At 42.1% G+C, this 24,754-nt stretch overlaps 1 protein-coding gene across 2 annotated transcripts in view; it reads right to left on the minus strand.

Annotated features, from left to right (window-relative positions):
• Nucleotides 1-413: 413 nt before the first annotated feature.
• The window catches only part of LOC115106609 (myosin-binding protein C, fast-type-like), a 50,191-nt gene continuing 25,850 nt past the window's right edge, over nucleotides 414-24,754 (minus strand). For both annotated transcript variants that reach the window (XM_029629499.2, XM_029629497.2), the window contains 25 exons: nucleotides 16,588-16,656; nucleotides 16,147-16,295; nucleotides 15,642-15,759; nucleotides 15,105-15,153; nucleotides 14,901-14,960; nucleotides 14,318-14,487; nucleotides 14,031-14,163; nucleotides 12,097-12,221; nucleotides 11,267-11,372; nucleotides 10,864-11,027; nucleotides 10,436-10,601; nucleotides 10,117-10,223; nucleotides 9,907-9,936; nucleotides 8,353-8,495; nucleotides 7,871-8,135; nucleotides 7,553-7,741; nucleotides 7,179-7,313; nucleotides 6,557-6,724; nucleotides 5,373-5,461; nucleotides 4,815-5,010; nucleotides 4,351-4,490; nucleotides 3,892-4,051; nucleotides 3,571-3,707; nucleotides 2,030-2,216; nucleotides 414-1,360 (listed from right to left, as the gene is read on the minus strand). In XM_029629499.2, coding sequence (XP_029485359.2) covers nucleotides 1,326-1,360; nucleotides 2,030-2,216; nucleotides 3,571-3,707; nucleotides 3,892-4,051; nucleotides 4,351-4,490; nucleotides 4,815-5,010; nucleotides 5,373-5,461; nucleotides 6,557-6,724; nucleotides 7,179-7,313; nucleotides 7,553-7,741; nucleotides 7,871-8,135; nucleotides 8,353-8,495; nucleotides 9,907-9,936; nucleotides 10,117-10,223; nucleotides 10,436-10,601; nucleotides 10,864-11,027; nucleotides 11,267-11,372; nucleotides 12,097-12,221; nucleotides 14,031-14,163; nucleotides 14,318-14,487; nucleotides 14,901-14,960; nucleotides 15,105-15,153; nucleotides 15,642-15,759; nucleotides 16,147-16,295; nucleotides 16,588-16,656 — 3,290 coding nt within the window. In that variant the 3' untranslated portion in view covers nucleotides 414-1,325. The remainder of the gene's footprint in view (nucleotides 1,361-2,029; nucleotides 2,217-3,570; nucleotides 3,708-3,891; nucleotides 4,052-4,350; nucleotides 4,491-4,814; nucleotides 5,011-5,372; nucleotides 5,462-6,556; nucleotides 6,725-7,178; nucleotides 7,314-7,552; nucleotides 7,742-7,870; nucleotides 8,136-8,352; nucleotides 8,496-9,906; nucleotides 9,937-10,116; nucleotides 10,224-10,435; nucleotides 10,602-10,863; nucleotides 11,028-11,266; nucleotides 11,373-12,096; nucleotides 12,222-14,030; nucleotides 14,164-14,317; nucleotides 14,488-14,900; nucleotides 14,961-15,104; nucleotides 15,154-15,641; nucleotides 15,760-16,146; nucleotides 16,296-16,587; nucleotides 16,657-24,754) is intronic.

Genomic DNA, 24,754 nt, shown 5'->3' on the forward strand with positions numbered 1-24,754 from the left:
TGATTCATTCAACCCCTTTGTTATGGCAAGCCTAAATAAGTTCAGGAGTAAAAATGTACTTAAAGTCACATAATAAGTTGCATGGACTCACTCTGTCTGCAGTAGTAGTGTTTAACATGATTTTGAATGACTATCTCATCTCTATACTCCACACATACAATTAGAGGTAAGGTCCCTCAGTCGATTCAACCACAACAACCAGGGAGGTTTTCCAATGCCTCGCAAAGAAGGGCACCTATTGTAGATGGGTAAGAAATAAAAAGCAGACATTGGATATATCCCCTTGAGTATGTTGAAGTTATTAATTATGCTTTTGGTGGTGTTCCCAGTCACTACAAAGATACAGACATCCTTCCTTACTCAGTTGCCAGAGAGGAAAGAAAGTGCTCAAGAATTTCACCACCAGGCCAATGGAAACTTTAAAACAGTTACAGAGTTTAATGGCAGTGATAGGAGAAAACTGAGGATGGATCAACAACATTGTAGTAACTCTACAATACTAACCTAATTGACAGAGTGAAAAGAAGGCAGCCTTTACAGAATAGAAGTATTCCAACACATGCGTCCTGTTTGCAACAAGGCATTAAATTAACACTGCAAAAAATGAGGCAAAGCAATTAACTTTTTGTCCTGAATACGAAGTATTATGTTTGGGGCAAATCCAATGCCACACATTACTGAGTACAATTCTCCATATTTTCAAACACAGTGGTGGCTGCATCATGTTATGGGTATGCTTGTAATCGTTAAAGACTGGGGAGTTTTTCAGGATAAAAAATAAACAGAATGGAGGTAAGTACAGGCAAAATCCTAGTGGAAAACCTGGTTCAGTCTGCTTTCCACCAGACACTGTGTGATTAATTCATCTTTCAGCAGGACAATAACCTAAAACTCATGGCTACATCTACAGTGGAGTTGCTTGTCAAGGAGACTGTTAATGTTCCTGAGTGGCCGAGTTACAGCTTTGACTTCAATCTACATGAAAATCTATGGCGAGACCTGAAAATGGTTGTCTAGCAATGATCAACAACCCGATTTGATAGCGTTTGAAGCATTTTGAAAAGTATAATGGGCAAATGTTGCACAATCCAGGTGTGGAAAGCTTTTAGAGACTTGCCCAAATGTGCAACTGTAGTGAAACAAGCGTGCTGAATATTCGGATTCTATGTATTTTCTATGTACTACTCTGGTTCCACGAAAATACAAAATATGCTCAAGAGGAAATAAAGACAGCCAAAACAGCCAAAACTTCAAGTATTTTTTATTTCAACGCATGCTTCAAAACCTACTGAAACATTGTGAATGTTTTGTGAACATTCTGCAGCTCATTTCTCATCTCCGTCCTCCTTGTCCTTGAGAGCTATGAGAAGATGAGAAAATGACAGCGGTTGAAAACGAACATTCAGGTGCTGTTCATACTGCATGGTCAATATACTTGAGGTAATGTACACCATAGAACCTAATTAAAAACGAAGACATTTAATCAATCCATCAATCATATAAAAAAAGTTGCATTTTTGAATCCATGGTGTTGTTTCCATTACAATGACTATCATTCTACGATTGTGGAAAAATATTGAATAAATCTTTCCCCTCTCCCAATCCTTTCCTCGATACCCCTCCTCTCAATCCCTCCCTCTCTCCATACTTTGTATCTCCAGCTTGCACTCCACTTTCTCTCTCTCCTTTCATCCATCCTTTTTTTCTATCCTTCCCTCCTTCCCCCGGCACCTCTCTCCGTACCTCATATCTCCACCTGGCACTCCCTCTCTCTCATCCCTTTCTCCCACTCTACGCCCACCATCCCTCTCCTTCCCTCCGCCCTCCCTCGCCCCACACTTCCTATCTTTAGCTTGCACTACGCCTTATCTCTCTCCAATCCCGCCCCCCTCACAACCCCTCTCTCTCTCTCTCTACCTCACATCGCCGTCTTTTTTTCTCCCTCAATCCGTTTCCCCATCCCTGTACTCCACCCCCCACTCTCCCTCTCCCTCCACCTCCCTTCCCCCCTGTCCCTCTCCATCCATACCTCGTACGAGCAGGGTGCACTCCACGACGTCCTCGCCCAGAGGGTTGATAGCCTTGCAGGTGAACTTGCCCCCGTCATACTGACTGGGCTTGCGGATGTTCAGGGTCAAAACCCCCTGGTTGTTCTGCATCAGGAACCGAGGGTTCTCGTCCAAGGGAATCTTATTCCTCAACCACCTGATCTTAGGCTAAGTGGGAGCCAAAGAGAGACTTGTGTCAGTGGCTTCATGACAAGTATGCGACCTTAATGGCCTTCAATGTAACACAAATCAAGGGGAAGGACTTAACAAAAATATGGTAACACTTTCTAAAAACTGTCATGAGTAAAGCCATTTGAAATGCTTGTAAATGTCTAGAAATGCGTAGGTATGTACAGTGCAGTCGGAAAGTATTCAGACCCCTTCCCTTTTTCCACATTTTGTTACGTTACAGACTTATTCGAAAATGGATTGAAAAAAAATGTGTTCCTCCTCAATCTACACGCCATACCCCATAATGACAAAGCGAACACATGTTTTCAGAATTTTTTTGCAACAACAGAAATATCTTAGAGCTCCGAGACAGGATTGTTTTGAGGTACAGATCTGGGGAAGGGTATGAAAAAAAATAACACAGTGGCCTCCATCATTCTTAAATGGAAGAAGTTTGGAACCACCAAGACACTTCCTGGAGCTGCCCGCCCGGCGAAACTGAGCAATCGGGGAGAAGGGCCTTGGTCAGGGAGGTGACCAAGAACCCAATGGTCACTCTGACAGAGCTCCAGAGTTCCTCTGTGGAGATGGGAGAACCTTCCAGAATGACAACCATTTTTGCAGCACTCCACAAATCAGGCCTTTATGGTAGAGTGGCCAGACGGAAGCCACTCCTCATTAAAAGGCTCATGAAAGCCCTCTTGGAGTTTGCCAAATGTCACCTAAAGGACTCTCAGACCATGAGAAACAAGTTTCTCTGGTCTGATGAAACCAAGATTGAACTTTTTGGCCTGAATGCCAAGCATCACGACTGGAGGAAACCTGGCACCATCCCTACGCTGAAGCCTGGTGGTGGCAGCATCATGCTGTGGGGATGTTTTTCAGCGGCAGGGAGAGTATGAACAGATAGGGAAATATGAACAGAGAGATCTTTGATGAAAACCTGCTCCAGCGCACTCAGGGCCTCAAACTGGGGCGAAGGTTCACCTTCCAACAGGACAGTGACCCTAAGCACACAGCCAAGACAATGCAGGAGTGGCTTTAGGACAAGTCTCCGGATGTCCTAGAGTGGCCCAGCCAGAGCCTGGACTTGAACCTGATCAAACATCTCTGGAGAGACCTGAAAATAGCTGTGTAGCGACGCTCCCCATCCAACCTGACAGCGCTTAAGAGGATCAGCAGAGAGGAATGGGAGAAACTCCCCAAATACAGGTGTTCCAAGCTTGTAGCGTCACACCCAAGAAGACTTGAGGCTGTAATCGCTGCCAAAGGTTCTTCAACAAAGCAACAATTTCCCCTTCCCTTGCACCTACAGTTAGAGTATTCGGACTGCTTGTCCCAGAAGACATACCTTGGGGTAGCCCCTGACAGCACAGCTGATGGCGGTACTGTAGCCTGCCACCACAGACCTGTCAAGCAGGGGCTGTATGAACTTGGGGGCGCTTTTCATATCCTTCTCCTTGAATGGAGGTGGGTTGTACTCCAATCCTGAAGGAAAGGGAGGTTATATTATAAAGTGAATTAATACGGAGTGGTAATGAATTAATACTGTATGGATGTCTCTGTTAAAATACTGTAGGCATTGAAGATACTATAGGCCTTGTTGACATAAGGTATGTAAGTATGCACAGCACACACACGCACGCGCGCGCATACACACAGACATACCCACCTATCTTAGGTATGATGGCTGTGTCCTTGCTGAGGCAGAAATCCTCACTCTTTCCAACGAGGTTCTCGCTGTAGACGCGGAACATGTACTCATTTCCCATGATCAGGTCTGAGGCTGTGCAGTTTGTCCTCCTGTTGTGCTCGTAGATAGTGAACCATTCCTAGAGAGAGAAAGATAGAGAGAGAGAGGGGTGGTGGGAGAGAATGAGAGAGAGAGAGAGGGTGGGGGGAGAGAGAGAGGAGGGGGGGGGGGGGAAGAAAGCGAGGGTAATGAGGAGAGTGGTCAGTTGTAGTGATCCACGGTGTCCATTACCAAATAATTTGATTTGGTTCTAGTTGCTTTTTTATTCCCATTCCCCATGCCACAAATTCACAATCCTATACAGTAGCCCATAGCTTTGCTTTGCATGCTGGGGGATGGAGTATTTGATCCCTTTGTCCCTATGCCCTCCTCTCTCACATTTGTCTTCTTGTCCGCCTTCTGTATTGTGTAACCGGTGATATCACAGTTGCCGTCGTCCTTTGGTGGCTTCCACTCCAGCGCAGCGTTGAAGCCCCAAACATCTGTGACCTTCACTACCTCGGGAGGCCCGGGTGTCTCTGATTGGACAAAAATATATGTTTTTTTTATTTTTACGTTTAGGATGAAAAAATGGCACGATATTTACCACAGTAAGACATTACAGCGGCCTAGAGCCAGTATACTGTCGACTTCGTAGATTCGAACCCGCGACACAACAACGCAAAAAGCCAAGACATTTCTGGTTCTGGGGGACAACAGTAGCTACTTCAGTTCTCGGGAAGGCAGTAGCGATGCTAAATGACTTAGCCACTTCACTTATGTTCCTGGGTTGTGTTCATTAGCCATTAAAAGGATGGAAGAAGGGAGGACACTTATGTCTACAATTGTCTTTCATCTCTTACCTACGATCCTGATTTCCAGAATAGCCCTGGCCTCCATGTTCTCAATCTGCAGGACCAACTCGTACTTCCCAGAGTGGGATCTCTCAGCCGAGCGGATGAACAAGATAGAGTCCACTTCGGAATTGCGTACACTGGCAACTCGACTGTCAAGCTCCTCCCCATCCTTGTACCATTGCACTTTGGGACGTGGCTTACCCTATTAGACACGAGGTAATACTTTGCTCAGAATAGAAACAAATGAAGGACAAAACAATAGCTGTCAATGACTAACTGCAGTGGTACCTGGTAAACCAACTTCACTAGATAATGGGCACCTGATAAGCTGTTCAAGCTTGTCCCAAATAGAGTGATTCTGTAGAAGTCACAGCATTCAAGATAGCTTTGGATCATACGTCATACGTAGGCCGTCATTGTAAATAATAATTTGTTCTTAACTGACTTGCCTAGTTAAATAAAGGTTAAATAAACAAACAAAAATGCGACTTTAGTTCAAATAAAATCGGTGAAAATAGAAAAATATACAAACCTTGGTTTAATGGGTAACTTTGAACAACTGACCTGGAAGGGGATGGTCAGGTTGATTTTGTCGCCCACTCTTCTAAGATACTTCTGTCTCAAGTAGCGAGGGAGGCGGATCTTGGGCAGTTCTAATGGAGAGAGAGAGAGAGAGAGAGGCAGAGAGATTGGGAGAGAGAGAGAGATAGATGGAGAGAGAGAGATGGGGAGAGAGAGAGGGAGGGAGAGAGAGAGAGATGGGGAGAGAGAGAGAGGCGTGAGATGGGGAGAGAGAGAGATGGGGAGAGAGAGATGGGGAGAGAGAGAGAGAGAGAGAGAGAGAACAATGCATGCAGGGCAGAATTAGGCCAATATCCACTACTAATAAAAACTCAAAAAAGAGCAATTAAGTTTTGGAAACATCTAAAATACAGTGACCCCCTCTCATATCACTACCAAGCCCTGCAATGCCAAGAGCTGAGCAACGAAAAGAGTCCCCTCATCCAGCTGGTCCTGGGGCTGAGTTCACAAACCTGTTCTACTAACACACTGAAGCCTCAGGACCAGAACATCCAATCAGTCAGGATAAACCAAATTACAACACAGTCTAAACAAAACTATATTGCTTATTGGGAAACACATACACAAATTTGAAACCCAAATTTGAAACCCTTATTCAAGGTTTCAAAGACCTCTCTGATGAGGATAGGCTACCCGTCCTGTACTCTACTGTATGCTTATTGTTATTGTTGAATGGATGGTTATTTTGACCCTTGGTTATTGTTCTTACTGTTGTCCCATTGACAATTTTGATTCTCATTCTCATATCCAAAATAAGCTTTGGCAATAAGTACATTGTTACGTCATGCCAATAAAGTGAATCGAATTGAGAGAGAGAGAGAGAGAGAGAGAGAGAGAGAGATGGGGAGAGGGGGGGAGAGAGAGAGAGAGAGATGGGGAGATGGGGAGAGAGAGAGAGATGGAGAGAGAGAGAGATGGGGAGAGAGAGATGGTGAGAGAGAGAGATGGGGAGAGAGAGAGAGATGGGGAGAGAGAGAGAGATGGGGAGAGAGAGAGATGGGGAGAGAGAGAGATATGGGGAGCGAGAGAGAGAGATGGGGGGGGGGGGGGGGTTGTGGTTTACGTCATCCACTCCAGATTGAAGTTGAAATGAACCCAATACAATACAACAGGGCCCTGTTCAGCAGGACACACAGTCCTATTCCTACGGGTGACAGAGAACTCACCCACGATCTCGCGGATAGTGACGGGCTGGGCCAGGCCGGTAGGGGGGCTGCGTCCAGCAATGTTCACGGCCACCACTCTGAAATTGATCTTCTCCGCGGTGGGGAGGTTGCGGACCGTGTAAGTCTGTCTCTCCACCAGCTCAGTGTTCGCTACCACCCACTCCGTGTCTAGGACCAAAAGAAAGGGAAACAGACTGAGGAGGAAGCGATAAATGAGTTGTGACTGTGTTATACGTAAGGTTTGCCCATGATAAATTAGGTTTTACAATGACAAAGTAGGTTTTACCATGATAAATGAGATTTGGCCGTGATAAATGAGGTACGACAGTTATGAATGGGGTTTGACAGTGATGAATGAGGTTTGACAGTGATAAATTAGATTTGACAAAGATATACAACGTTTGACAATGATAGACTATGGCGTTTGACACAGGGCGTAGGAAACTGACCGTTTGGGTAGCTATGTTACCACAACTTGTAATACACAACAAATTACTGTTTTTGGACAACATTCATTTCATGCCATTGTTGAACTGACACAAATCTGTGTTTAGACACAGCTAGGCCTAATTAAATTCCCATTTAAAAGGGATAACGGTCTTATTTTGTCTCACACCCTCACCTCCCTCCTTGCAGTACTCAATAACGTATCCGTCCAGGCCTCCGGCACCGATCTTCTCAGGGGCCAGCCACTTCAGGGTGCATGTGGTGTCTGTGACATCATGCACCTTGAGGCCCAGAGGCTCACTGGTTGCAGCTGTGGTGGGAAGAGAAGGAGACAAAAGACGCGGAGGGAGGTACGAGACAGATACAGGGACAGAAAGAGAGAGAGAGAGAGAGAGAGAGAGAGAGAGAGAGAAAAATAGAGAGAGAGAAAAATAAAAAATAAAGAAGACACAACAGACAGAGGCAGTGAGGGAGACAAAACTACTGAAAGTGAGGGTTGACAATACAGAGCAATCTAGAATTATGAGATCCGTTTGAGACTCCACCCACCGATGGGCATGAAGGGTTTGGAATTGAGGCTGGGCTGGGACATGCCAATGCCGTTGACGGCGTACACTCTCATCTCGTAGAGCACGCCCTCAATCATCCTCTTGGCTTCGTACGTCACCCCCTCGTACACGTCAAAGTTGAGCTTTGTCCACCTGGTGGAGCCCTTCTTCTTCCTCTCCATGAGATAGCCTGAACGAGAGAAAGAGGAAGAGAATGAGTGACCCATCCATCCATCCATCCATCCACCTACTACATTGTTCTGTTACTAAAAGGGTTTACTCATGTTTTTAACATGAAAGTATTTCAGAATTTAAAAACCTGTGACTGGTGCGCCTCCGTCGAACTTAGGTGGCTCCCAGACCATGGTGGCACAGTCTTCTCCCACCGAGGTACACTTTACATTCTCAGGGCAGTCAGGCACATCAACAATCTTGACCAACAGATGAGCCTTGTCCTCTCCGGCAGGGTTGGTGACAATGATGGAGTAGTTGCCCTCATCCTCTCTCTCTGCCCCCTCTATGACGAAGCAGCTCAGGTCCTTCCGGTTCTCCGTCCTCACACGCCCCTCCACAGCTGTGATTGCCTAAGAGACGAGAAATCAAAACACGCCCACGAGCAAAAGTATGTTCGCCTGAAAATAAGGTGCGTTTGGTTTCATGAACATGTAAGTTGATTAAATGTATATCATATCTGTATAGACATGTAAACCATACCGGAAACACTCAAGACAAAATTTGAGTTAAAGAATTAGCAACTGACTTCCACACATATTTATATGAATTACTTTAGGAAGTGCCTACCGTGTCTCCCTTTGCCCAGACGACAGTGGGAGGAGGCTCTCCAGAGATCTCCACGTCCAGGCGCAGCTTGTTGCCAGCCACCACAATGATGGTGTTCTGGGAAACCATGTTGCCGGTGGTGTCTAGATGGATCTTGGGTGGGTCTTTATACAGAAGGCAAATAACGGTGTGAATGTAAATGTACATGTTAGATTATTATATCTACAGTATATTGATCATTAATGTACACACACACACACACACACATACGTACATACGTACATACATATACACAGTGCATTCGGAAAGTATTCAGACCCCTTGACTTTTACCACATTTCGAGACAGGATTGTGTCAAAGAACAGATCTGGGGAAGGGCACAAAAACACTTCTGCAACATTGAAGGTCCCCAAGAACACAGTAGTCTCCATCATTTTTTAATAGAAGAAGTTTGGAACCACCAAGACACGTCGTAGAACTGGCCGCTCGACCAAACTGAGCAGTCGAGGGCTTGGCAAGTGGCCAAGAACACGACAGAGCTCCAGAGTTCCTCCGTGGAGATGGGAGAACCTTCCAGAAGGGCAACCATGTCTGCAGCACTCTACTAATTAGGCCTTTATGGTTGAGTGGCTGGATGGAAGCCATTCCTCAGTAAAAGACACATGAAAGCCTGATTGGAATTTGCCAAAAGGCACCTAAAGACTCTCAGACCATGAGAAACAAGATTAAATGGTCTGATAAAACCAAGATTGAACTAATTGGATTGAATGCCAAGCGTCACGTCTGGAGTAAACCTGGCACCATCCCTACGCTGAAGCCTGGTGGTGGCAGCATCATGCTGTGGGGATGTTTTTCAGCAGCAGGGACTGGGAGACTAGTCAGGATCGAGGGAAAGATGAATAGAGCAAAGTACAGTGAGATCCTTGATGAAAACCTGCTCCAGAGCGCTCAGGACCTCAGACTGGGGCGAAGGTTCACCTTCCAACAGGACAACGACCCTAAGCACAGAGCCAAGACAACGGAGTGGCTTCGGGCAAGTCTCTGAATGTCCTTGAGTGGTCCAGCCAGAGCCCGGACTTGAACCTGATCGAACATCTTTGGAGATACCTAAACAATAGCTGTTGCAGCGACGCTACCCATCCAACCTGACAGAGCTTGAGAGGATCTGCAAAGAAGAATGGGAGGAACTCCCCAAATACAGGTGTTCCAAGCTTGTAGTGTCGTACCCAAGAAGACTCGAGGCTGTAATCTCTGACAAAGGTGCTTCAACAAAGTCCTGAGTAAAGGGTCTGAATACTTATGTAAATATCATATTTCAGTTTTTTATTTTTAATACATTTGCAAACATTTTTAAAAGCATGTTTTTGCTTTGTCATTATGGGGTATTTTGTGTAGATTGATGAAGAAAAAAATGATTTAATACATTTTAGAATAAGGCTGTAACGTAACAAAAAATGGAAAAAGTCAAGGGGTCTGAATACCTTCCGAATGCACTGTACATTGATATATTGCATATATTGATGTGAATCAATACTTATGGCATTATGTTTTGTAGCAGTAATTTAGAAAACCTACCTTGGCGGGGGACATAGTCGATCTTAATTTCTGTTGAAAGGAAGACAAAATGGATTTATTCACATGTGACTTGAACTGATGTTAAGGGACTTTATTTCCATTTAAACAGTATGTATAGGCATGATGTACATTTCTCCAAAGTTGGTGAATTTGTCATTTAAAAAAAAATATATAGATATTTTTCTCATCTTTTCTCTCTCTTTCTCTTACCCAGGAAGTTGAGTTTGGCGGACAGTGAGAGGGCATATCCGTCTGGGATAAACGTATAGTCTCCAGCGTCCTCGGGCTTGACGTCGTCTATGGTAAGCCGATGGATTCTAAAACACATTGAGGATGAGTTGCTCATGAATTGCCACATTCTAGTTCAATAGAGAATTACACAGTCACAATACATACTGAAAATAAAAGACAGACAGTCCACGTGGTTACATATGACCAGAACACATTCTGTAGGCAAAACATAATCAGAAGTTGATACAAAAACATAATTACAATCTAATGTCACTTGACACGTAACATGGGCCCGTACCTTCCGATGTGGCTCAGCTTGATGTGACTGCTGGGCACCACCTCCACGCCATCTTTGAGCCATTTCCCTGTCACCTTCTCATCAGACACCTCACACTTGAACATGGCCTGTTCCTCGGCCTTCACCGTCAGGTCAGCGATGTTCTGCAACACCTCCAGTTCTTTCTCTGGGGGGGGGCAATAGGGAGAGGGCAGAGTGAGAGAGACAGGGATAGAGAGGAAAGCGAGAGGAACGAAAGAGAATGCGGAGAGAGAGAGAGACAGGGAGAGAGGGAGAGGGAGAAGTGAGAGGATACCCAAACTAGCATACCTACAAGTGTTTGTCCACAGCACTACAGCAGAAATCCACAGCAGATATAGAACTGAATTTGAATCACCGCGACGACTGGAAAATATGTCTCATCTTTTCCCTAGAACAAAGAATGGTACCTTCAACTTCCAGCTCTCCTTTGGTTCGCCCGCCATTGGTGAAGCACCAGTACATCCCAATGTCATCCAGCGAAGCCTCTTGGATGATGAGCATGTGCTTCAATCCGTCCTTCTTAAAGCGGTACTTATGGGAGTCCCTGGAGAGTTCTTGGTCCTCAAACATCCTGAGGAGTGAGAGTAGGTGACACGGAAACACCTGAGTGAATTGTGCAGGCACCAGGAACATAAAAATGGTTCAGGCCTTCCAAGCTGAACTTTACTTTCCTTATTTTTTAAACTTTGAGGTCAGTATAAAGCATCCATTTTTTACTACAGTTTCTTAGTTAACGCCATGTAAAATACCATAAAGATACCGGATTAAAGGGGACTGTCAAATAAAGCATTACTGGAAGGTTTTACTGACCAGTTAACGTGTGCTCCCTCCACAGACACCTCCACCTCGAACTCCACCCTCTCTCCCACCACCACGTGGTAGTCATCCAGCAGCTTGGTGATGGTGACCGGGGGCTCTGGAGAGGACGACAGCAAGAAGACACCATTTTCATGTTCCTTAACACTGGGACATTATTGTAAGTGCAGTGTAAAAAACATTGTGTTTATTACTTGGTACATTGGCTACACGGTGGCCCTCAGGGGGCAAAGTCGTTTTCGAAAAATGTGTGACAGTGAGCGTACACAACTGCAAATATTTTTTGTAATATATATATTTTTTTACATTATTCAAAATCTTTTTTTTGTTTGATGATTATTGTCGTTATATGGATACTTGGATGATTCTGATGGTCAAAGTTGAATTGCAAAAAAAAAAGATGACTATGTAAATGGGAGTCATCTGGTTAAATAAAGGACACATGGGGTAACACTACAATAAAGGTACACTTTATGCTACATGGCATCAGCAAATCACAACTCCACACTCTTAGAAAAAAAGGGGTTCCAAAAGGGTTCTTCGGCAGCCCCCATAGGAGAACCCTTTGAAGAACCCTTTTTGGTTTCAGGTAGAACCCTTTATGGTTTCAGATAGAACCATTTTGGGTTCCATGTCCAACCCTCTGTGGGAAGGGTTTTTACATGGAACCCAAAAGGGTTCTACCTTGAACCAAAAGTATTCAACCTGGAACCAAAAAGTGTTCTTCAAAGGGTTCTCCTACGGGGACAGTCGAAGAACCCTTTTAGGTTCTAGATAGTCGTTTTTTTTTTCTAAGAGTGTAGACGAGTGAGAAGAAGGCGTACCTTTGACAAACACCTCTGTGAAGGACTTCTCTTCCCCAATCACACACTCGTACGCAGCGTCGTCAGCCAGGCTACACTTGTTGATGGTGAGCGTCCTGATGTTGCCAATTGATTCTATGATGTACCTGGTGGACAGATAGACACACGGACACACGGACAAACGGATGGACAGAGACAGCATTGTGAATGAATGTCGTTTAACATTCTCCGAAAGCCCGTTTATAAGACTTGTATGAGCAGCATGTCAACTTGAATAAAATGGCAATCTACAGTTTTCCGAAAGTGATTGACCTGTCATTTGTTTAGAAGAACTAACGCATGGGTTATTTTAGTCTTCTAAAGTTGTTGCTGCAATAAATCTCATAGTTCATACTGGGGATAGACAAAAAAAGAAAAAAAGTTTTAAAAAGAAAGAATAGAAGAGTGTTAAGTTAAGAGTTAGCTAAGAGTACTAAGTAATCAGAGGTGAAGTACAGTAAAGGCTACCAAACTGTCACGAGGCCACAAGTAAACAACTATGGCCATTAAATTAAGACTTGTCCCTGATAATGATTCAGACCTGACTTTGTACATGAGCAAGGATTTTTCTGAATAGAAGACATTTTAGCAGGCAGCCCAAGTGTTTTTTTTCTCGGGCTGCTTAAGTCCAAACAGTTTTTTAGTGTGAACTTAAACGACTACTCAGATACAAAGTATGTAGAAAAGATAATGGACCAATCCATTTTTTATTTTTTATAATAGAATCTTTCAGAACTAACAATCACCAAAATAAAAGTAAAAATTTAAAAAACAATGAATTCAGCCGTAATGATGTGTTAATATGTTTGAGCAAAAGAACACAGCATTAGCCATGGCAAAATGCATAGAATTTCAGGAAATTCACTTTAAAACTGCAGCATTTTTCTCTCAGCTCCAATGAGAAATGTGTAGAATTGCAGGATTAGTGGCTTAAAAATGCAAAAAAAATCTCTACACTGCCAAGATGGGGGGCTTCAAAAATTGTAGCAAAATTTTTCTGAAAAAAAAAAACAAAAAAAAAACATGAGGAGTTTATGCGCAGGGAATGATATGACCTGTCAACGTGATTTGTTGGCCACCGAGAAGCTGATTATGGCTTCCTAGAAATAAAATGTGTTGATGGCAGCGCAATTTAGAATGATGGAGTTGCGGAGAGATAATTTTAGAGAGCTATTTTCCAGCGCTGCCGGTCAAGCCTAGGAGACGTGGAGAACACCAGCTTAGCTTGCGGTAAATCAGATAGGGCCAACTGTGCAATTAATCACATATCTGGCATTGCTACAGAGAGAGAGGACTCTGCTCTACCAATGCATTCCAGAGAGAAGACAAAAATAGATAGGCCTACATTGCCTTTTGATGGAGATTGTTCAATGGAAGGCGTACAAAACGTCTTTTCAAAACAAATATCTTGTTGACTGAATATGCCAAGAGGGAAGTAAACAAACAACCTGGTGAGTTTGCTTTTTGTGTTTTGCGTTAAGTCACGTTAACTCGTTACTAGGAAACAGTCACATAGCCTATAGCTTCCTCACGTAAGTGGACTTTTAAAAAAAAAATTTTTGTAAATCTCCGTTAGTGGCCATCTCCATGAATAGCCTTTGCACTTCTTTCGCTTCCCCTTGCTAGTATTACGTCAGTAAGTTATGGCCATATCCTAACAGGAGATCCCTTGCTAGTATTACGTCAGTAAGTTATGGCCATATCCTAACAAGGAGATGCACGTGATTCGCTTATTGACATCAGTCAAAGGTTCCAGCTACGCCGTCATTTCTCAAGTTGGGGTTCGGCCCTCAGTCCTGATATGTTCTAACCATAATGGCCCTCAACGAGCCTCAGCCTCCCAGTAGCCTCTTCTAGGATGTGTGTGTGTTTGATGGTGCGTGTGTCTGTATTTGTGTGTTTAGTTGTGTGCGTACTTGGCTGATGATTTGATCTCCTGACCGTTCTTCAACCATTTGACCTGGGCATTTGGGTCAACCACTTCCACCTGCAGTACGATTTTCTTGCCCTTATCCACAGAGTAGGCAGACTCCATTCTCTTTAGGAAAGCTGCAGGGCGAAACAGAGAGCATGACATTGGGTACAGTTGTTGTAAGATTGGCAAGGTACTACCGTTTGTTTAATAACTTGGAGAAGCTTTTTGTTTTTGGTAATCATAAGGAAGTAAAGACAAATATAATAATATTTCCCCTCTCCATCTTACCGTCGCTGTGCTTGGGTTCAACCGTCTTCATCTTCTTCAGACGCTTGAGCAGACCCCTCAGGTCTGTAATGCCGTACTCAAAAGCAATCTTCTCATACTCGCTGGGTTGAGCGCTCTTCAGGATGTCCCACACGTCTGCCTTCTCCTCGTCTACGACTGGCTTCTTCTTCCTGTGGGTGAAAGACGGAAGAAAGAGGGCCCCGAGATGAAGAGAGAGGACAAAGGGAGAGGCTACCTAGTCAACGATACAAACATCTAGCAAATCAATGGTCAGTCCACTCTCAATTTCAAGTGAATGACTCGTTCCAGCACGTTCTATCATACTATCCAATCAACTTTGTACTCGTAATCTAAAGGATAGGCTACATGAAGGACTGTACTGTACACTGCAAATGGATGACACAGCTAAAAACAATAATAATGTAATCATGTATGCATTTTTGATCCCTGGAATGTGGTCGGTGATCCCTGGTCGCTGGAATGTGGTCGGTGATCCCTGATCCCCGGAATGTGGTCGGTGATCCCTGATCCCTTGTACTTTACGTGATCCCTACATATGGCACACAATGTAAACAGTGCTCACTTCTTGGTAGCTTTCAGCAAAGCACTGAAATCCAAACTGCCTTCATCCTCTCCAGCATCCCTAATTAGAGAAAGACAGTGCACAAAATATATACTGTCATTCTAGATTAAGCAAACACATTACGGATAGCGCTCAATCATACACGTACACAGGTGTGCACGCACACACAAAGAAATACTAATAAGCTCAAACATGAATACTTACGTTCTTTTGAATGCGGCCATAATATCATGTTCCTCCTCAGTATGCACAGCTGGAATAAGAGGGATTGCATAAAGAACACATATGGGTTACAGTTGCGTGCACCTAACCTGATTACACATTTACATTTTACTCATTCAGCAGACGCCCTTATTCAGAGCGACTTACAGGCGCAATTAGGGTTAAATGCCGCGCTCAACGACAGATTTTTCACCTATTCGGTTTGGCGTTTCGAAGCAGCAACCTTTCGGTTACTTGCCCAACGCTATTAACGGCTAGGCTACCTGCCACACGTGTAATACCCCCTATCTTATGTTAAGAACCTTTGATTGTGCATTGAGGCAGTGTTTCTCAAACCTCTTCCTGAAAACCCCCAGTCGTTCCATGTATTTCATCCATTTCAAAGGTAGCACACTTAATGACTCAACTCAGATAATGGTAGTTCAGGGATACAAAATATATTGGGGGTCCCCGAGGAGAGGTTTGAGAACCACTGCCTTAAGGGGGCAGTGGTCAGTGTTCCTAAAATGTCCCACTCACCCTCCACGGAGATGTCAAAAGCGCTGCTGTCGCACTTGTCTTTGGAGGTGACCTCACACCTGTAGGCCCCAGCGTCACCAGGGACCACCTTGATTATCTTCATGTCCCAGGTGTAGATCTAAGTGGAGTAGAACATTTAAGTGTGTGTGTGAGAGAGAGAGAGAGAGAGAGAGAGAGAGAGAGAGAGAGAGAGAGAGAGAGAGAGAGAGAGAGAGAGAGAGAGAGAGAAAGAAAGAGAGAGAGTGAGAGAGAGAGAGAGAGAGAGAGAGAGAGAGAGAGAGAGAGAGTGAGAGAGAGTGAGAGAGAGAAAGAAAGAGAGAGAGTGAGAGAGAGAGTGAGAGAGAGAGTGAGAGAGAGTAAGAGTGAGAGTGAGAGTGAGAGTGAGAGAGAGAGTGAGAGAGTGAGAGAGAGAGAGAGAGAGGGGGGGGATTGGTGATGCATAGAACAGTCCCTCACTTCTGTCCTCCACTCATCCAGCCAACCCCACCCACTTCCATAGACGTACCTTTGTGGCTCTGTCAAAAGTCTCTTTGAACTGCATGTGTTTTCCTGCTTTGCTGCCCAGGTCCAGCCACTTCCCCTTCAGCCATTTAATGGTTGGTTTCCTTGATAGTGTAGTAGAGTCCACTTTGGCAGTAAACACAATGTCCGTACCTGCCATTCACAATCAACACTCAGAAAGCCAGTAAAGGAATAGAATTTGGGCATTTTCTATTTGTATGTGTTCCTATACCAAAGTTCCTACAGTACAGCTGAATTGTGTAAACTTCAGGTCAACGGGTTGGTAAAGTACATGACAGAATTAGGCCTACTGTAGTATTTATATACAGCAAATAACTACTCAGTTTAACAATACCCTACGTGAATTCAAAGTAGTAAGACAAATTGGTATTTGCATGCTAGGATGTAGCTAGTATTAGTCAACTGCCAGTGTTGTTTGTATAACCTGTTATGGCAACCGTAGTCTCAGGGTGCTGAAGAAACAGTCCTGTAATCTCCTGCGACTGATGGACCCCTGAGGGGTGTGAGGGTAGAGATGAGAACACACTTCCAAACACACACACATTAACGCACAGATGTAGGATCTTAACTTGATCACTCTTTTGTTGCTGAGAATTGTCCTGCTCCTGCACAGCAGGAAATGCATACTTGTAGTGCATTTGAGTTTTAAAAAGGCTTCCGTAGTTTGCAATTTCCATTGAAATATCAGAATTTATTTGCCCTAACGAAAACTGTATCAACCCCTATACAAATGTCAATTTAGTATAATCCTCATAATAATTCACATTTCCGGTTGCTGCAGGATTATCTTCCTACTGTAGAGAACGCATTAAGATCCTACTATCAGTCAAAAGTTTTTGAACACCTACCCATTCAAGGGTTTTTCTTTATTTTTACTATTTTCTACATTGTAGAATAATAGTGAAGACATCAAAACTATGAAATAACACATATGGAATCATGTAGTAACCAAAAAAGTATTAAACAAATCAAAATGTATTTTATATTTAAGATTCTTCAAAGTAGCCATCCTTTGCCTTGATGACAGCTTTCCACACTCTTGGCATTCTCTCAACCAGCTTCATGAGATGGTCACCTGGAATGCGTTTCAATTAACAGGTTTCAATTTCTTTCCTTCTTAATGTGTTTGAGCAAATCAGTTGTGTTGTGACAAGGTGTGTGTGTGGGTGGGGGGGGTGGGGGGGGGTATACAGACGATAGCCCTTTTTAGTAAAAGACCAAGTCCATATTATGTCAAGAGCAGGTCAAATATAACACCTTTTGGTTACTACAGGATTCCATATGTGTTATTTCATAGTTTTGATGTCTTCACTATTACTCTACAACGTAGAAAATAGTACAAACAAAGGAAAACCCTTGAATGAGTAGGTGTTGAAAAACTTTTGACAGGTAGTGTACAAATTTTAACAATCATAACAAAGAGAGGTTTTGATGAGCACTTATGAGTCGTTTAGATACCTCTTGAAACACAAACACACACATGTACATAGACACACAAGGAAGCAAGCACAAGGAAACAACCTGGTCTCACAACTTTTTTACGTAACATATGCATGTTTTGAACAATCATAACACACATTATTTGGATGAGCGCCAATCCCTTGTTTGGATACATCTTGTAACACACACACATCCACATGCACACACACATCCACATACATACACATACATACACACATCCACATACACACACACATCCACATACACACACACATCCACATACATACACATACATACACACATCCACATACACACACACATCCACATACACACACACATCCACACACACATCCACATACACACACACATCCACATACACATCCACATACATACACACATCCACATACACACACACATCCACATACATACACACATCCACATCCACACACACATACATACACACATCCACATACATACACACATCCACATACACACACACATCCAGAAAGCTCATAATACTGTAAACCCATATTAACTGTGCAGAAATGTTACCAGAATAACCAATAGCACTGAAACAATTGTGAAAATCAAGTCATAAAATCAAGATACTGGACTGGACCACGGTCTTTCGACCATAACAGACAACGGAGGAAAGGTTTCTTGTACCGTTTGACTTCTCATCTTGCTGGTCCTGCTAGGGTCTCTAAATTAAGTAAAACAGTTGATTTATTACTATTAACAGATTCACCATTTCACAACTGCCAGAATTAGAATGCTATTCGCTGAAGTCGTCAAGATGTTTGTCATCAAGATCTATGATTCTATAGTGGTGGACACCAATATCGATAATTCAGTATGATATCGATATCATTGGATATCGATGTGAGCAAGGCATATGGTGATATCTGTTTATCCTTAAGCAATAAGGTCCAACGGGTGTGGTGTATGGCCAATATACAGAACCACTGCTAAGGATTGCTCTTAGGCACAGTACAAAACGGAAGGCCTGGACACACCCCTTAGCCATGGTGTATTGGCCATATACCACAAAACCCAGAGGTGCCTTATTGCTACCAACATATTGAAACAATAACTAACATATTTTCATTACAAACTTGATTTTGGAAAGATAAATTCATACTATTTCACCCTTCCACCGGAGGACATCGTGTGGGATGAAAATCTGGTTGCAATCAAATCATTGTTGCTATGCAGGCAGGCTAACCTTTCATCTGTGGGCTAACCTTCTCGCCACTTGCTAGCTAGCCATCGACTTGCTAGTTAGCCTCTGCAGCCGAAATGACAGCAAAAAGCAGCTTCACTTTTTGTTTGTCCATTATAATGACGGCCGATGCGTTATTTCGCCTGGGTCTGGTCGGAAAAGTTGCTGTTTCGTCAGGACATCATTCACTCTCTATGGTAGGATACAGGGGGAGATCGCATTTCTACATGGCATTGCTGACAGCAAGGTTTATACAAACCCCCATTGTTGCAGATCAACTGCTAGGCTAGAAGCAAGGGGAAATGTGTTAATACAAGCCTTATTGCTTTTCTGATATCATTTGCCTTGGTATGCATAGTGAAACTTCAATAAAGCAGTATTCAAGTGTTTTGTGTCATACCCATGGTACATAGTCTGTTTTAGCCAATCAGCATCCACGATTCAAACAAGGTTTATATTTAAGTAATAAGGCCAAGGGGGTGTGGTAGATGGAAAATATGTCACGGCTAAGAGCTGTTCTTATGCACAACAAAACACAGAGTGCCTGGATACAGCCCTTAGCCGTGGTATATTGGCTATATACCACAAACCCCTGAGGTGCCATATTGCTATTATAAACGGGTTACTCATGTAATTAGAGCAGTAAAAATATGTTTTGTCATTCCCGTGGTACATGGTCTGATATACCACAGCTTTTAGTCAATCAGCATTCAGGGCTCGAACCACCCAGCTTATAATAACACACTGTTAAACTATACTATTATGTAAAAACAAAAAAAAACATACATGCACAAACCCCTCTCACAGACCCCAAACAGGTCTAGAAATACAAAATATGTTACAACTTCCCTGGTGTCCCCTTGGGAGCTGTTAATAATGATAAATGGGAGCTAACAGTGATTTGTTTAATTTGCTGGTCTCGGCTGTTCTCGGGAAGAAATGAAGAGTCCTTATTGTCCGAGTCAAAGCCGTGTAAAAAATACAATCAATATGTAGTCGCGGGTAAGCTACTACAACACTGATTCATCGTAAACATGTATAAGCATTTATAAGAATTATAATTCATAAGCATGTATAACATTTAGTGTTAATTTGTAAAGCATAAGAACGAATAAATGCTTAAAAAGTATTACCAGATAACCCCTTAAAAAGTCGTGTTGAAAAACACATGTTTGACTACAGTAGTACAGCCTTGTGTCCAGTTTTCTTTACAGCCATTGGTAAGTAGGCCAAATAGACAGGATGCAACTTGATACTCATGGCCATAGCTTTACATTACATTGAGGCTTTAGACGTTTCTGAATCAATACAGTTTGGGTATTAGAAAATTATAAACACTCTTCCGGTGCCTGCTTGAATGAATGGAGATTTACGCCTAAAAAACATAATTATTTTACATGAGATGGCCACAAACAAGAACTGCTAATGTTGCATAGTTTTAGATTTAAATCGTTATAAATTGTACTCACAATTGAGGACACAAGCTCAAGTACATACTGTAGCTAAATACTATGAAAATAATATATTGTTTATTCCATTCAACAAAAGTGAGACAATATTGCTTGAAATGACTGAAATGCTATCTAAATATAGTAACAAATCAAATGATAAACGACTTAGTGTAATATTTCACCTGTATTATAATGGCAAAAATAAATATGATCATCAGTTACAGTACAATATTGACACAATTTCGTAACTGACCACAGATACTTTTCTTCGGGAAACGTCCATTGAGCAGCGCAGAGATGCCGTTACAACGTCGGCTTTAAGCAGAAGTGAAGGAATCTGTCTGTGGCCAAGAGTATGTGGTCTTGTTCTAGGATTCTATGAAATGATTTAGTATTGTTCATGTTGAGAGCTCTAAATCCGTCTGGGAACACCACAGTGAGATGAAACCACAATTTGGATTCGCTTGACTGTCCCCCTTTCATTATACCGTCTCCCAGGCTGGGCTCCGTTGCTCAGAAGGAGAGCAAATCGATTATTTGTCCGGGTAGGCCAGAAAATGTGACGTGTCACTCCCTATACAAATGTGGGGTCTGGAACCTGACATTTTAATGCAGCTCCGCTCAGAGAGTGGTAGCGGAGAGCAGACAAATGGGATTTTCTGGCACAATAAGGCACGGGACACTACGACGTTGACACAGCGCTTTGTACACCAAAATGTCAGTCGGGAACTGGTTCAGGACCTCTCCAAGACCTCTCACCTCTCAAATAGGTGACTTTAAAATCAAAGACTATACAGAGGAGACAGATAATGTAAACCACCTTCCACATTTACATTTTCACTTGGGGCTGGAGCTGCCTCAGCAGGTGCCTCTGATAATTACACATTGTAATGATTGAATCATCAATATGTCTTTCCAAATATACATTTAGGGGTTCACAGCGAAGCTGGATTACATTTTCTTCCTTGACATGGTCAAATACCTCAAGCATAGACTGGGAACTTGTTCTCTCTTTTAAACACAGGAACTAGAGGCAATGAGTGACTTGGTCATATAGAATGTCACGGATTGACCAATAGGGGCACCGTTTTCAGCAGTCTCACTTAAATCCTCAAATACTTCGCCCTGTTTGACCTAGAAACGTGAAACTTTGTATGTAGGCTTCTTTCCTCATGCTAAACAAATTTGGCTCAAGGACCCATAAGATCTGTTAGGACAGATTTTCCTCCATCTTGAAAATGTTTGAAACGCTTAAAAAAAACTAAACAACTAACACCAAATTCTGTATGTAGGCCCATGGTACATATCTTAATTTAATTTGAGAAAAGCTAAGGGATTGGTGTCCATTTAAATTCTTTGTATATTCACTGCACAAGGGCCTATCTACGTGAAACTTTTAGGGTCATCAAAGACATTACTATGATGGAACATGTTAAGTTTGGCAATAATATCTTAATTCACCTTTTGGACGACGCAACACTAATGTTTAAAACAATCCCCCCCAAAATATTCAAGGACTAAGTGAGATTCACTCGAAATGTGGTCTTGGGACTCATTATAATAGTCCCTAAAGAGTTTGAGAGAATAACGTTGATGCATTCATTCAAAGATGGCCACACTTTTACCAGTAGATGCATATTAGCCAATATAAAAAATATGCTACCAAATACTTTAAAGAATCTTCTTCTCATGAACCAGGACCAAATCACAGCAAATGTGGAATGTAGGGACATAGTACATGTCTAAACTTACGTTTGTTCAAAAGACGGCTAAGTTATTGACATAAAATGTCAATAACTCCACATTATGTGGTTAGAACATAGTGAAAAGTGGATATTTTATGAGGGAAAGTTTTAAACAGGAAGTCCTGCGTCTTGCAGTCTGCGTATTACAGCTGTGAGAGTGTATTGAACTATTTTGGAATGCTAATATGGAGAGTACCGACTGAGATTTAATCAATTTACACAATCAGATTGACAAAATAAAGTCCCAGAATTCAAAGATGACTGCAATATACCAATACGCTAACGCTAAAAATATTTTAACAAATCTTAACATAAACCAATTGACCCCAGAAATGGTACATAAACTCAACACATTAAGTCATTATTTGAACAATTCCTTGTGGTATTGAGAGATAAACATGGTAATGCTTTCACTGACTACACCTAAAGGTTAGCTAAACATTAGCTCCTACATGATAGTGGTCGCTTTGTTATCAAAACTGATTTTGTGTCCTTTCTTTCATCCTGTGAACACTGTTCACTGCTGCTCGCAGCTATATTCCAAATATATACAGTATCAGTCAAAAGTCTGGACACATCTACTCATTCCAGGGTTTTTCTTTATTTTGACTTTTTTTTTTAGGATGTAGAATAATAGTGAAGACATCAAAACTATGAAATAACACATATGGAATCATTTAGTAACCAAAAAAGTGTTAAAACAATTCAAATGATATTTTATAGTTGAGATTCTTCAAAGTAGCCACCATTTGCCTTGATGACAAGCTTTGCACACTATTGGCATTCTCTAAACCAGCTTCATGAGGTAGTCATCTCAAGTAACTGGTGTGCCTTGATAAAAGTTCATTTGTGGAATTTCTTTCCTTCTTAACGCGTTTGAACCAATCAGTTGTGTTGTGACAAGGTAGGGGTGCTATACAGACAATAGCCCAATTTGGTAAAAGACCTAGTCCATATTATGGCAAGAACAGCTCAAATAAGAAAAGAGAAACGACAGTCCATCATTACTTTAAGACATGAAGGTCAGTTTTCAAGTGCAGTTGCAAAAACCATCACGCGCTATGATGAAACTGGCTCTCATGAGGACCACCACAGGACAGGAAGACCCAGAGTTACCTCTGTTGCAGAGGATAATTTCATTAGAGTTACCAGCCTCAGAAATCGCAGCCCAAGTAAATGCTTCACAGAGATTAAGTAACAGACATATTTAGAAATCAAGGCACACTTAACCAGCATAGCTACCATAGCATTCTGCAACGATATGCCATCCCATCTGGTTTGCGCTTAGTGGGACTATCATTTGTTTTTCAACAGGACAATGGCCCAACACACCTCCAGGCTGTGTAAGGCCTACTTGGCCAAAGAGGAGAGTGATGGAGTGCTGCATCAGATGACCTGGCCTCCACAATCACCCGACCTCAACCCAATTGAGATGGTTTGGGATGAGTTGGACTGCAGAGTGAAGGAAAAGCAGCAAACAAGTTCTCAGAATATGTGGGAACTTCATTCCCGGAAAAGCATTCCCGGTGAAGCTGGTTGAGAGAATACCAAGAGTGCGCATAGATATCATCAAGGCAAAGGCTGGCTACTTTGAAGAATCAAAAATATAACATATATTTAGATTTTTTTAACACTTTTTTGGTTACTACATGATTCCATATGTGTTATTTCATAGTTTTGATGTCTTCACTATTATTCTACAATGTAGAAAATAGAAAAAAATAAAGAAAAACCCATGAATGAGTACATGTAGGTGTGTCCAAACTTTTGTCTGGTACTGCATTTCCAAATAAATCTTTCCAGTACATAATCTGTATAAGGTAAGTATTTCCAAAAATCAAATTATACAATATTAAAAAAGCTTTTGCCTCTTATAATGAACATTGGTCATAGTTCCTTGGGAAAGAGAAGAAAATTACAATATTTTCATTCTCCCTTTCCTGGAAATACAAAGTACTGTGTTTACTTTTCACTTTCAACTACAGTAACCAGACAATATCATTATAAACAATAATTGCGCTGCAATCATGCACCATCAAAGACAATAATATGGTGTCGGCATGTCCAAGACCAAACAAAACCATTATAGAATATATTAAAATAACTACAATTAACTCCACATACATACACACATACATTGTACGGCATTACTCAGGCAATCAACACGTACAGGCCCATACATCTTGTGCATGGTACAAAATTCCACATACTGTACATCCAAACATTCATATATTACACAAAATATACAAGTACATCATTGTTTCTTCTGCTATCCCCATTAAAGGAATGTACTTTATATATTTACATATGCATATATTTATTTCCTTATTTGCAGTCTCTCCTTGTCCATAGACTGCTTTTAAAGTAAGGAAACAAATATATAAACATGTAATTTTGAAGCGATAGTTCAGCAAAATTACATATTTGTCACTTTCGTGACTACGTACAACCCTTAGCCGTGGTATATTCACAATGTACCACACTGCCCGGGCCTTGCTTAAATAGACCAGACTAGGTTCAAATACATGAGTCAAATACATAGGTCAAATACTTGACAGCATTTGAGGTGGGCTATTATAGTTAGCAGTTTTGCAGCTTTTTAATTCGTTTAATTGTACTGGGCAAGCTAAATCAAGCGCAGAACAGTGTTTGAATGACAGTTGAAGTCGGAAGTTTACATACACTTAGGTTGGAGTCATTAAAACTTGTTTTTCAACCACTCCACAAATTTAT

The sequence above is a fragment of the Oncorhynchus nerka genome, linkage group LG23 (assembly GCF_034236695.1).
Source record: "Oncorhynchus nerka isolate Pitt River linkage group LG23, Oner_Uvic_2.0, whole genome shotgun sequence".
NCBI lineage: Eukaryota > Metazoa > Chordata > Actinopteri > Salmoniformes > Salmonidae > Oncorhynchus > Oncorhynchus nerka.